Genomic DNA, 14,049 nt, shown 5'->3' on the forward strand with positions numbered 1-14,049 from the left:
CCTTGGCAAGTGGACATGTAATCTATACTGGGGATCACCAACTTTTATTTGTCTGGAAACCGCACTATTCTGCAGACAGCAGTCCCGGGTGGGGGCTGTTTTGTCACATAAAGGGGTCCAATGATCATAATAAGTCTCCACAAAGCCAGCACAATCTATCAGTAAAGATTTCAAAGTTATTTAAGACAACAACTGATGCACAGTGTTTCAAACTAATATATATCAATCATAAATATATTGAATTCTCAACATGGCCAGATTGGTGAATACTTGAATCTAGAGGGTGGAGTCATATTATGACCAGACAAGTAAAAAAACCCAAGGTTTGCAGCAAAATCTGAAATCTAAACAGACAAACAAATGAAACAGGAAGCACCTGTAGTTTTAATAAACAAATGCTCTCTGTGGCTGTTGCTAGACAACCACAACAGTATTGTCAGGTGAACCTTTGGTTTATGACAATACAAGGCAGCGGGGAGGACTTTTTCAGGGATGTTTTAGCATTTGAAGGGGGTTCCACCCCCTGGCCCACTCCCAGAACATCTCCAGCCACACTAGAGGGGCTGGAGACGAGTGGCGGCTTCCGGGCCAGGGACTGTGGAGCTACACAAAGCCTACCTGCCAGGATACATTACCCCCCTAACAGTACATTTGCCTCACTGCACCAGTGGGGTGGACATCCACATCAGTAGTACAAGACTGCACTGGCTCCAGAGGCTCCAGAATATTCACCCCCTCTAGATTTGGCTGCCCCTCACTCAGGCCCAGCTGCTTACTACTGTCCAACAGCAGCCACACACAAAAGCCAGTGTGGTGCAGTGGTCAGACTTTCAGTCTAGGCTCTAAAAGAAAAGGTGAAATATCTTGTTGGTATTTGGTGGGGTGGGGAGGGGTTTCCACCTGAGAACATGGTGGCAATAAAAGGAAGCTGAAAGACTAGATCCCCAAAATGCTGATTTTTTTCAGCATTTTTGGTCGGCACACACACCCCTCCTCTGTCTCCCTTATCTGTAGCCTGGCCAGGTCCTGCGTTGAACTGTGCACACTACCTCGGCAGTCCACGTGGACTTTGGAAGTGGAGCCCACAGTTTAATAATGGGTTTGGCATGGCTGGGTCCAGCACTGAATTGCAGGCTGTGCCTAGCTGGGTCCAGCTTTACACTGCTGGCTCTGCCTTCAGAAGTGGAGCCAGCAATATGAAGCTCGGCTTTTAAACTGGGGGCTTCAGAGGCAGAGTCCTCAGTTTAAAGTTGGACCAGGCCAGGCTGAACCTGTAGATGAACGTTGGGCCTGGCCTGGCTGAGCCCAGCGGTCAACTCTGCACCTGTCTCCTGACTCCACATCCCCAGACTCCACGTAGACGTATTTTTTGGGTTCAATGACTCAAAAATTATGATTCCCGGTTACCCTTACATATCTTCATGTCATTTGAAAAACGTATTGACAAAACTAATTATTTGTTGTATACAAAGACTTCTGAAGTTAAAGATGTTCTTTGTTCACAGGTAAAAGGCCAGTGCCATTGGGAAGACGGATCCGTGAGGACACAGGCAAAAGCCCTCTGGGGCTGACAGGAAGAAGCCAGACACACCAAGTCTTTTCTTTTAAGGCTCTCTGCGTTAGATATTGTACCAAAGGCTTGCCAGAGGTTAAGCTGAAGAGTGAAAACAAAAGGGCTTTTGCCCTGAGGCTCTTAGCTTGGGCTGCATAGCCAGGACCTAGTATCTGCACACAACAAGTAAAAGAAGAGATGAAGTACGCTGACTCCTGCATAGAAGTTTAGTGATATATGTTTAGTCACATTGGTCACTGAATGTGACCACTATATGTGCTTAGATCATATTACATTCTATGACCACTCAACCCCATTGCTACACGTAAAGCATTGGGTGTAAGCACTGAAAGGACAGGAAACAAAGTGAGCACTGAGGAAAGAATTTTAAAAATCATATTTCATTTTCTTTACCAGCTGTGAAAACTGTATTAGGACACAATACATATCTAAAAGAATTTGCGTGCTGGGGGGAGGGGGGGAGGGGAACATGAGAAAGATTTAGGAACACAAAGGATATGGGATAAAAAATAAATGTTAGGTATGGGGGAACAATGCAATTGGCAGATAGAAGACGGTCAGCTCAATCCAGAGGCTCCTGCGGCCAGAGACAGGGGTGCCACCATGTTGCTGTGCCACCTCCAGAGGGCTTTCAGGTGATGTGGGGCTGCAGCAAAAAAACCCCAAACAAACTTGGCCACCTGAAAGCCCTCCATAAAGATGAATGAAGTTATGCCACCTTTTTGGCGTAACTTTTGGCCTTTCGTGCCACAATGTTCCTGACTCTAAAGGTCAGGGAGAGCTCCATCCCAGGTGGAAGCCATCTCCCAGGGGCGGAGCAAGGGGGAACAGCGCCCAGGGCACACGTGTGCCCTGCGCCCCTGCCGCGGCGCTACCCACCCCACCCTGCAATGTTCCCTCCATGCCCCTGTTGCGCTGAGCGCCCAGGGCATCATGCCCCTCCCCTCCCCGTTGGCACTATGCCACTGCCACCTACAGTCAACTCCAACCTGCCCCCACTGTATCGAAGGGGCTGGTTGTGTTACGGGAGTGCTGACGTGGGGTCCAGTGCTGTACTCAAGTGTTCCAGAGTGCTGCAGTGCCCACCCACTGGCATTTTTGCCCCTCTGCTGGCGTAAATGTCCCAGAGAGGGTAAATCCACCAGCATGGACCAGTGCCCCATCCAGAAGTTAGTTCAGCTTCCCTCTGGATTGGGCTGCATATCAAACCTCAGTGCACTTTTGCAAGACAATCTTAATATTCATTAAGCCTGATTTACAGCACAGATCATCCTACAACGTGTTTCAAAATTATTTTTAATCAATCTGTTCCCAAACTACCATCACACTTAAATATATAAAGAATTGTGCCCTATTGCACTATTTGGTGAACTTAATGACAATGTGAAGAAAGGTTTTTGAATCTTTAGATTAGGACATTTTAAAAGATTCTTACTTCACTAATACTATCTGTCCAATTAAAATTATCCAAATGATTTTGGATCCTATCTATCTGCCTTTGGGATCTACATGGCGGCTATACTTGAAACAAGGAAGACTTTGTAATTTCTGAATATTTTTATGTTTACATTATTCAGCTTTGGGAATAAAGTTGTATCATGCCTACAAAACGACTTTCCAATATCAACAGAGCTCAGAACACTTTTCATTGCAATTCTTCATAATTATTTGCTTTGATTGGCTAATACGCTTCCACTCTGTCACTGCAATTACTTCTACCGTTATGGTTTGTAGCTTTTGAATTAGCCAGCTAATTAATCTAAATCTACTTCTGTTAAACTGATTCTGTTGCCTACAGGGCTGTTCTTTCTTTAAAAACACATGTATAAAAATAAATATATTTAAATTGTGTACATACGTACCAAAATAACATTTTTATCCACGGAAATAGTCTCTTGCCCTGATCTAACCCTCCCGCCCCTCCAAATGCCAACACAGGCAATGATGCCCAAGTACACCCTTAGTATACATGGATTAGGTTAGGTTATCTATAGATAAAGCAGAAGACAGAAGGAGAAAAGCAGAAGAGTAAAGCAGAAGACAGAAGGATTTTGTGTAAACACAGGAAATTACTTTGCTGGATCATGGCCAATATATTGATGCACATAACAATTACGTAAATAACTCTGTATGTTATCTTTACCATGCAGCAACTCTCCATTTAACTTTGTTTTCATCCATGAGAAGTCAACCTTTTAGGAATTATCCAATAGATAATGTTCTGCAAAATTTTAAACACAATCTATTGGAGGTAACTTATTCTTGAACATTACTTTAAGGGTATATATATTGAGAAGAAACATCTTGCTTAGGCACTGTCAAATGCCTCCAGTGTATTATCACCATGAAATTGCTCTGTTCGCTACACTCTGATTTATTAGGATAAGGATCTTTTAGCTGTCTTGTTTATTGCATCTAAAAATATCCCTAGCAAATGCTATGGAAACACTTTAGGCAGCAGAGAATTTAGTGTATGCGTATGTGTCATCGGGGATAAAAAAATCATTAAAAAATAATCATTGTTTTATTTAAATCAGATTTTTCTATTTAAATCAGATTTTTAAAAACAAAATGATTTTTGAGGGGGGAAATTCTCTAAAGACAGTTTAAATAGTTTTCTGTTTAAGGTACATTATAATCCATCATGAAATAACAATTAGTTTTTAATTACATAGCATGATACTGTAAAGTCATGCAATATTTTTAAAAAATTGATAAATGAATTCCATTAATCCATTTACAATATCATGCTCTTCCAAAGGTTTGTGTAAGATTATTTGGGGCTATTTTCCATCTAGAAGATGTTACCATAGATCCTTGGTTTTACCATTCTCAAAACCATGAATTTGTGTCTGTAGAGATAACATGCCACTTTTTCACAGTAACAATGTTAAAAAATAAATATATAGAGCTGAGATAAAGAATTTAACCCCATTGTTTCTTTGCAAAGCTACACATATAGAATCAAACCCTTACCTCTTCAATGCTAAGTTTCAGGTAGTTTAATGAATAGATTGTTTGGAGAGGAATAGATCTGTACAAGGAACTGTGAGGAGGGAGGGGCAAGCAATAAAAATGATAGTGAAACCTTTCGAGGAGAATACTCCACAAGTCTCGGGAACTTTGTACGCAGGGGCGTACTGGCCTAGGGATATGGGGACACCTATGTCCTGGGAGCATGGCTTTTGGTCTTGGGGGGGCACCAGATGCCCCTATGTGACAAAAGGGTGTGTGCCTACCTGCCACAATCCCCCGCCCTCCCTCCTGGCTGGCTTCTGCCCTCTCCAGGCCCTAGGGAGAGCAGGAGCCAGCCCCCAGGGACCTGCGGGGGGGATAAGGGACCCCAGCAGGTAGTGGCAGCACTCCGCCCCTAATCCCCTGGGCTCCCTGCAGTCTGGCTTCTGACTTTCCCAGAGCCTGGGGAGGCAGGAGCCAGCGTCCAGGGATGTGCTTTTAAAAGAATGGAGGCTGGGGGGCAGGGCTCGGGGAGCAGGACCCAGTACCCAAGCCCAGCCCCTCTGGCTGCTGTGCTTTTAAAAGCACGTCCCTGGAGGCCAGCTCCTGCTCTCCCTAGGCTTTGGGGAGGGCAGAAGTCAGGCTGCAGGGAGCCCGGGGGGGGGGGGCTCTGGGGCGGGCCACGTCCCCAACCTTCACCCTGAGCATGGGGAGTTGGCCGGAGAAGGAGTTGTCTCCGGTCACCATTCGCCTCAGTTTATACGTACAACCTGAGATTTATCATGTTATTCTCGGCCAGGAGGAGAAAATCTGTAATGGCAGTAGGTTGTAAAAGAGACCCAGTTCGGGCATATGGGTAAGGCAGGCACACATGCAAAATGCAAATACTGCAACAAAGAAATGCAAAACCTGGTTACCCCCCAAAATTAGAGATAGTTCATTTCATAATAATTCCATAATTATCTATCTATGTATTTTAATAGGAAAATCAAATCAGTAATTTTGATATCTGCAAACTAATCCAAAAAGTTATTATTCAAAAAATAAACCTTCATCTGGTTGTAATTATTAAGATTATACTAGCAAATTAGTCTTTATGTAGAAAACCATGATTTAAATCAAGTCTTACTGACTAGTGATTTAAATTGTGATTTAAGTGATGATTTAAATCGATTTGATTTGATTTAAATCAAATCACTCTGATGTATGTCTATACACAAACATTTGGAAGCTTTTTTCGCATTCCTATTTGTTGCTCTGCATTTTATTTTTAAAAAGAAAATGAGTAAGAGGATATCCAGGAAAAAAGAAAACAGTGAATATTTCCAGCTAACAAGACCAACACAGAACATGGGCTGTAGTTGCTTAAAATAGCGTAATTGAAGAAACTTGCTGCTTCTGTTTTGTTAGTGGGTGAGGTAAATTCAAATGAGGCTTATTTCCAGGATAGCTACTGCACTGTGTCTTCTATGATTCATCAGTCAAACTGAGCTCTTGCCCGCAAAATTTGTTACTCTTGAAAGTGCCATCTGACTTTTCAAAAACAATGTCCTATATTTCTGCTAGTCTGAATTCTCCTTTTGAACTGGTTTTTCCACATGGGCAAATAGAGGAATGAAAGGGAAAGTGGCATGGCAGCTATAGCCCAATCTCACCAGATCTCAGAAACTAAGCAGTGTTCGTACTTGGATGGAAGAGCATCAAGAAAGGCAGTGGTAAACCACTCTGCTTCTCACTTGCCTTGAAAGCCCCTTGTTAGGGTTGCTATAGGTCAGTTGCAATTTCATGGCCCTTATCCAGCTTGAGAGCCAGCATGGTGTAGTGGTTAAGAGCAGGTAAGCTCTAACCTGGAGAACCAGGTTTGATTCCCCGCTCTTCCACATGAGCAGAGAACTCTTATCTGGTGAACCAGATTTGCTTCTGCAGTCTTTCGTTACTGCTGAGTTACCATGGGCTACTCACAGTTCTTTGGAACTCTCTCAACCCCACTTCCCTCACAAGTGTCTGTTGTGGGGAGAGGAAGGGAAAGGAGTATGTAAGTTGCCTTGTCCGCCACTATACCAATCTCTATCCCATACCAATTTCCATCCCTGTACTCTGTTCCACATAAAGACAAGAATAGACTGTATATTTCTCCACTACAAAACAAAGCACGCCAGACCTTCTTTGTTGTAGAATGCCCCACCTGAGTCCTAGTGCTTACCTGGCCCTGCTCCCCCATTTATTTTTTTTACAGTAAAAATACATTTTAGCATTCAGTTTCATTTATCAACATTATATTTTCAATAATGCACAAAACAATGGTTTTGAGAAAGGTAGTGCATAAAAATTAATAATGATCCTCATATTCATTCAGGACTATATTCTAATGTGGAAGCATACAGCTTTCTCAACCACTGTACCTCAACTGACCAAACTATCATATTTATGTGAAACAGAGTACAGCAACCAACACAATTCACATTACAGAAAAGGGTAAATACTGCAGTATTTAACAGGCCTGGCCATTAAAGGGCACATGATGGATGGATGTGTACACAAGTAACAACCCATACAACCACTTCATACACGTTTTGACTACTTGCCAGGCTTTTTGCTAGTAATCTATACGAATGGTATTAAATGTAGAAAAATTCTTCTTACCTTTGCATTTTCAATACAGGGGCAGATAGCCCAGGCTGCACTTGCCTGAACGTCTACATGAGGATTTTTCAACAAAGACCACAACAAACGAACACCATCCAAGCGATCAATTATCCTAACAAAGGGACACATTGGGGGCATCAAATGAAAAACAAAATATGTGAAATGTGTGCTTTGAACATTAGCTAAAGATGTGGCAAGACTTGCTTGTGATATTTTTTGTTTCAGTTCAACAACAGTGGTATGTTAGGGCAGGGGTGTCCAACTCTAGCACCCCAGATGTTCATGGACTATTATTCCCATCAGTACCTGCCAGCATGGCCAATTGGCCATGCTGGCAGGGGCTGATGGGAACTGTAGTCCATGAACATCTGGGGTGCCAGAGTTGGATACCCCTGTGTTAGGGTATAGTAACTTTTATCAGCAGAACACGCCACAATTCTCCATAAATAGATTATTGAACAAACATGATTTAGAACAAGATATACTTTCTCGCTGAGTCTTTCGAGTCCTGCACACTTTGCCTAAAAAATCTTTTCGTTAAAAAAATAAAAATAAAATAAACTACATTATATAGTTGGGGATCTTGTAAACTTAAAAAACAAGACATGTGACTTTTTAACGAGCTGCATGCAAAGTCAGACCAAAATTCAAACATACTGGTTTCTTTCATATAGCAACAAATACTTTCCAAAACAAATATTTATGCCAAAAAACTATGTACTTAACTCTATATTGAGTCTATGTTTAATTTATTTACCTTGCTGTATGACATATTTTAAATTTCTATGTTGCTAACCTAACATTCGGAATTAAAATGGGTCACACCACAGTACACCCTTTGTTAGGTATGAATAACGTGTAGCTTGTTTCTCATGCGCTCCCTACCGACAAGGCGAACACTGAATACCGTGTTATAATTGCTTAAACATACCGTAATCAAAGTATCTTCATGTCTAGCTAAAAAACGAATTATCATCAGAATCATCTTTAAACCATCTGTCTTATGTTTATATGTCAATCAGTCTAGGGGATCATAACTTCATATTCAAGTCTACTGAGTACTTTAAAACGGAGAGGAAGACCAAACAAAACTTAATATCCTTGACAAACATGGCTTTGTTCAGGAAGATATGCAAAATTCAAAGCAGATGAAACAAAGATAAAGAAAATCAGGCGTACTTTGATTTTATGACCTCAAATGTGTAATTCTACACAGTATGTCCACATCTTTGTGAATCCCTTATTTAGGAAATGAAATAACACATAGATTTTACTCATGTCAAAAATCAAGCAAGAACATTTAATTCCTGTTCATTATGTAAAATGAGTTTGCCAGGACTGAAAAGTAGAAAATCAGCCCTGTACGTAATCATACAATTATTTTGGTACAGACAGAATGATTTAGGACACAAACCCTTTGTTTAAAGTAACTACGGCTTTACATAAATTGATGCAACCTGGTTATATAATTTTGCTTTCCAACATCCAGGTATTGCGGAGAAGAGCAAGGACAATCTGAAACATTAAACAAGGCAGGCAGATTTACACTGCCAATATAAAGTATGCCAACAAAAAAAAAAGGATGACGGAAAGCAGGAAATCAGTTTTCATACCAAGAAGCTGTAATAAAACAAGGACATGGCATGCAGCTAGATATAAAAATAGTATGTAAGGCATAGTTTGACATGAGGGAAGAAAAGGAGTTCAAAACAGTTTAAAAATGTAATGCCCCACCATACGGTATTCTATATTAAACAGAACTAGTATGATGTTATTTCATGATATTTTCATGTTTATTGTTTATGTACCACTGTTGAAAGTATGCAGAGTGACAGAATGTCTTGCTGCTTCTTCCACCAGTCTTGAGAGGTAGACCGTTCATACTCTCAGATTCTCAGGAAACTGAACTACACCGCGAACAAGCTATTTGATGAAAACCATCCAGCGAGTCATAAATGATTAGGAATTCAACACCTGCTTCCCAGACCAAAAATCTGTATTAGCTCGCATAAGAAGATAATCTGTGGCACCCTGGACTGACAGTGTGATCCTAAACATATTTATACCCTTTTAAACCAAGTGATTTCAGTGGATAGAGAAGAGCATGACCATCTTTAGGACTGCAGTTAATTGTCTTTTGGAATATCTCCCAGTCTTATGCACTTCCCTGCAAAATATACATTGAAATACAACTGTTATGGAAGTTGCAACATTAAAAGACCTTGGGCCATTTCCGCACGGGCAATTCATGGCAGCCTGGAGACGGTAAAAACGCCATCTCCAGGCTGCCATTCGCACGGGGGGCGCAGCTGCAACGCAGCCGCGCTGCCCTCGCGCCGCCCGGCCGGCCTGAAGCCGGCGTTTCCCCAGAGCGCTTCCCAGCGCTCTTTTTGGGGAAACGCCGCTGTGAAGCCACTGCCGAGCGAACGGCAGCGGCTTCATGCCACCTCCCCCACCTGGCACTTACCTTGTCCCCGGGCCTCCGGCGTGTCGCCGAGGCCTGGGGACACGCCCCCCTGCCCTGCGCCGCTGGAGCAGGCGCGCAGGGCCAGGGGGGCGTGTCCCCAGGCCTCGGCGACGCGCCGGAGGCCCGGGGACATGCCGGATCGGCAGGGTGCCGGCGCTCCGTGGCGCCGGCTGCCCAGCTGTTCCCAGGACCGTCCATGCGGACGGTCCCAGCGTCGTCGGGTCGGCGTCATAAACGCTGACCCGGCCGTTTCCGCCTTCGTGCGGAAACGGCCTGGGTTTTGCTTTCCTATCTTCCTTTACCCATCACTGGTACCACTCCTTCTGCACGTGGATTACCCTGCTGGCTACAAATCCCTGTACCGACTGGTTAAATGGTCAAAAGTAGGATCTGGGAAACCCAGGTTCAAATCCTCCCTCTGCCTTGGAAGCTTCCTGGGTGACCTTGGGCCGGTTACCAAGTCTCGACCTCACAAGGTTGCTACGAGGATAAAACAGAGGAGAGGAGAACAATGTAAGGTGCTTTGTGTTCCCATTTGGAAGGAAGGTGGGATATAAATCCAGCAATAAATAAATGTAGAGGAGTAGTTTGGATTTATACCCCACCTTTCTCTCCTGCAAGGAGACTCAAGGTAGCTTACAAGCTCCTTTCACTTCCCCTCCCCACAACATACACCTGGTGAGGTAGGTGGGGCTGAGAGAGTTCCAAAGAGTAGCCCAAGGTCTGTGACTAGCCAAAGGTCACCCAGCAGGAATCTAGGAGTGCGGAAACACATCTGGTTCACCAGATAAGCCTCTGTCACTCATGTAGATGTGTGGGGAATCAAACCTGGTTCTCCAGATTCTAATCCACCTACTCTTAACCACGTTGTAAGACCAGTAAGAAATGCTTCATCTTTCCACAGGCACTGCATCTGATGCTTCACCTGAGGATAGTTTCCACTGGAACAAAATCTTGTTAATCTTTAAGGTACCATTACACTCCTGTTCCGCTGTTACTTGCAACAGAGTTAACAGTGTCATCCTCAATAGAGTTAGCATGATACTGTAACACAGTTATCTGTGAAATTCAGATCTTGAGATGAATCACTTCAAGCATGAATCACTTCAAACCGTGTCTTTTGCTCATCCCTTATTATTGCACCAGTCTTTCGGCAGTTCCATCTTTTCTGTCCCCTGAAAAATTTGATCCTGCAAGTAAGAACTACTTTCATCCTCATTCAGAACAGTTTGAGAACATCAAGAGATAAATTATTCCCTTTCTGTAGAGCCTGGAACTTTGCCTCCAGACTTATACTCTTTAAATGAAACAGCCATAAACAGAAATAATAACGTTGCAGCTGGGCCTAATAATTTACAAAACAGACAACAGACTAGGATTTAGCCCTTTCCCATTTTTTTAAAACAGAGTAGAACAAGGATATTTTTTATTTATTTATTTATTTTTATTTATTTATACTTTCAGCTTTTATACCGCCCTGTCCCCGAGGGGCTCCGAGGGGATAGGATGCTATCAGACCAGGATTTAAGTAACTAACTGGGGTGGACACAGAATACTATGAAATTTATTTGGTAAGAATTTTCCTCTTCCTCTTAAGAAGAACGGCAGGGAATGAATCCCACAAGACCCAAATAACTTATGGATCACCAAGCCTGAAGTTGTCTTGTTTAAGATCACTGTCTGAGAAATAGGTTCCAAGGTAGAAACAACAAACCATATAGCCTCTGTAAAAATCTTTTGGGGAGGGCAACCGCAATTCCATGGTAGAAAAAAGAGAAGGATATTGCTACAATCAATCAAGTGAGCGAAAACACCCTCTGGAAAGTCTAGAGAAGGTATACATGAGGACAATTCATTCTCCTAAACCCAAAGACAAGAGTGGATGTAGAAAACTTTAAGGAAGGAGAAAAAATAAGGCAGCATAAAGGTTTTAGTAGAATTTGGGGCAGATCACATGGCCACCCCAAGGATTTTGGGTCACACATTCCATGTCCTCAGGCATGCAGGACTCCATTCTGATCAGACTCATGACATATATGGAGAAGGGACTTCAGCTCCTTCTAAGCAATTTTCTCAATTTGTGACAGCTGCAAAAAGCCATTATTTGTACCACTAGAAAATTTACCTGTAGGCATAGCTCCCCCCACCCTTCAGGTTGGAAAAATAACACAAGGTGGAGCCTAAAGGCCTGTGTATCCAAGTGTGCTGTGGTCCTGAACAGAGCTGGAACCAACAGCATCTGGGAGGAATGGAATGCCCAATGCATATATGATTCAAAGTTCTTAGATTTTGCATCATGTAAATGGGCCCTTAAAGGTAACAGCAAACCCAATAGGGCAATCTTACATGTTAAGTTAGGGCAAACTGCAGAGCAGGAAAACAAAGGAGATAGCAAGGGTATACAACAGCCCACTGTCACATCACAGACCTGATCTTAGCTGGACCCTTGAGTGCCAGGTAACTGAGTTTTTAAAAACATGCTGGGAGTTATGAACACAGAACTCCAAATGTCTCAGCTGCTTTGGCCCTTCCTGAAGAAGGTGATATTATTAGTTCTTAAACACTGAGGTATGCCAAAGTTACAGCATGTTCAGAAATCAGGGTCGCCAACCCCCAGGGCGTGACTGGGGATCTCCCACTATTACAACTGATCTCCAGGTAACAGAGATCAGCCCCCCTGGAGAAAATGGCTGCTCTGGGGCCCCTTTACTCCCCAAACCCTACCCTACTGAATTCCTGCCCCCGAAATCTGCAGGTATTTCTCAACCCAGAGCTGGCAACCCTCCTGACAGGATATGGCTCCTAAGCCACTTTAATGGCTTCCTGAAATATGCATGCAAGGCAGTCTTGGTCACACGGCTCGACTGATTACTTGTATAATATTGGAATATGTTTGCATAGCCCTTGATTATTGTTTAGAGTCACTGTTTGTCTAACCAAGAAATCATTAATGCATGTGCTCATTTTTTAAAGGTCTTCTGGACTGCCAGAGCTGTATTTGTTTGACTGCCAAGATAAAAGTTCTAAATGAAGTCTCTCTTTCAGCATGTAACAAACCTTAACCTACAGCAAACCACTTTTGTGCACTAATAATTTGATATTGAATATTTCCAGGGTAAACAAGCAGCAGACTTACTCAGAGGCACATGCGTATACCCTCAACATCTGTTTCTCATATCTATCATCCTTTTTGTTACGCCATGATATGCCAGGACTCTCGAGAACCCTGACTGCGTCTCCTGCCAACTGAGACCACATATGCAAATGTAAACAGTGTTACACTGACTATATAGATTGTGCTCCTTGGTAAGATTACAGGTTTCCAGTCTTGCAAAGCACCCTCTCATCTTTTGGGAAACCACAATTCAACTCTTGCAAACTTTAAAAAAAAATGCTACAAACCCCTTTTGATAAATACTATTATAAATCAGAGACTCAAGCTCCATCTGGTTGGGCTGTTTTTAAAAATCCTGTCTATTTTGGGACATTAATCATTACACCGCAAGCAAAGTTTGAAGTTAAACACAAAAAGGAGATTAAAAACCCTACGACAATTTTTAAAAGGAATATGGGATTAATGCCAGTTGTCACTAAAACGCATACATAACTGCAGTTGGAAAAGACGCTCCAAGAATACATTCTAAAACAAACAACTTACTGCTGTGTAACAGAAGAGGTTTCCCCCTTGGATAGGTAACATACTTGTGCTTCTGGAAAAGAAGACCCCCCCCCCCCCACAAAAATATCTAATAATGAGATTTACTGCCAATCAGAGGCCTCTGTGGTTGCAGGCACACTTGACCCATGTTGTCAGCGCCGAAAAACTCTGAGCAATCAGGTGGAAGCAGGCGATTACTAAGTTAAAACAGATATAACTGGCATAAGGGGGAAATCACCCTGTTTCCATTTGCTTCAGTATTAAAAAAGTGGAGATGTCTTGACAGAAGAGCTGTAATCTGAAATCACAGGTGCCTCATAAAAAACATGAAGGTTAACATGTAAATTGTAAATCGATCTTTCTGCATGGCCATCAGCTAATTAAAAAACCTGATACGACGTCCTTTAAGCCTTGAACTTTTTCACATGTGCATACTAAAGGCTGAAATACACATCAGGGGGGCATGTGTACATTTGGCCTTGACTGATACCCAAATCAGACAAAAAAATAAAAAGGAGTACAAATGTCACAATGCCCTTCATCTAGTCCTGAAAGGTTAAGGAGAATTGTACTGGGCAGAAACATGGAGAGCATTCCCTAACTGGGAGTGACACGGTCAGATTGCGAGAGACATGGACAGGCAGCATTCTCTGATTCGGAAGCAACAACTGAAAAATGCTGTTGTCTTGTTGCTCATATCACTTCAGAGGAAGATCTTAATTGATGGGCAGGTCTGGAAGTAGGTGAATC

The 14,049-nt window shown here is 42.7% G+C and overlaps 1 protein-coding gene across 1 annotated transcript in view; it reads right to left on the reverse strand.

The window, feature by feature from the left end:
- ODAD2 (outer dynein arm docking complex subunit 2) overlaps positions 1-14,049 on the reverse strand; it is an 88,056-nt gene that overhangs the window by 22,872 nt on the left and 51,135 nt on the right. Inside the window, exon 17 of the mRNA XM_048510337.1 lies at positions 7,172-7,286. Within this exon, the coding sequence (XP_048366294.1) occupies positions 7,172-7,286 (115 nt within the window). The remainder of the gene's footprint in view (positions 1-7,171; positions 7,287-14,049) is intronic.

Source organism: Sphaerodactylus townsendi, linkage group LG11 (genome assembly GCF_021028975.2).
Source record: "Sphaerodactylus townsendi isolate TG3544 linkage group LG11, MPM_Stown_v2.3, whole genome shotgun sequence".
In the NCBI taxonomy this organism is placed as follows: Eukaryota; Metazoa; Chordata; class Lepidosauria; order Squamata; family Sphaerodactylidae; genus Sphaerodactylus; species Sphaerodactylus townsendi.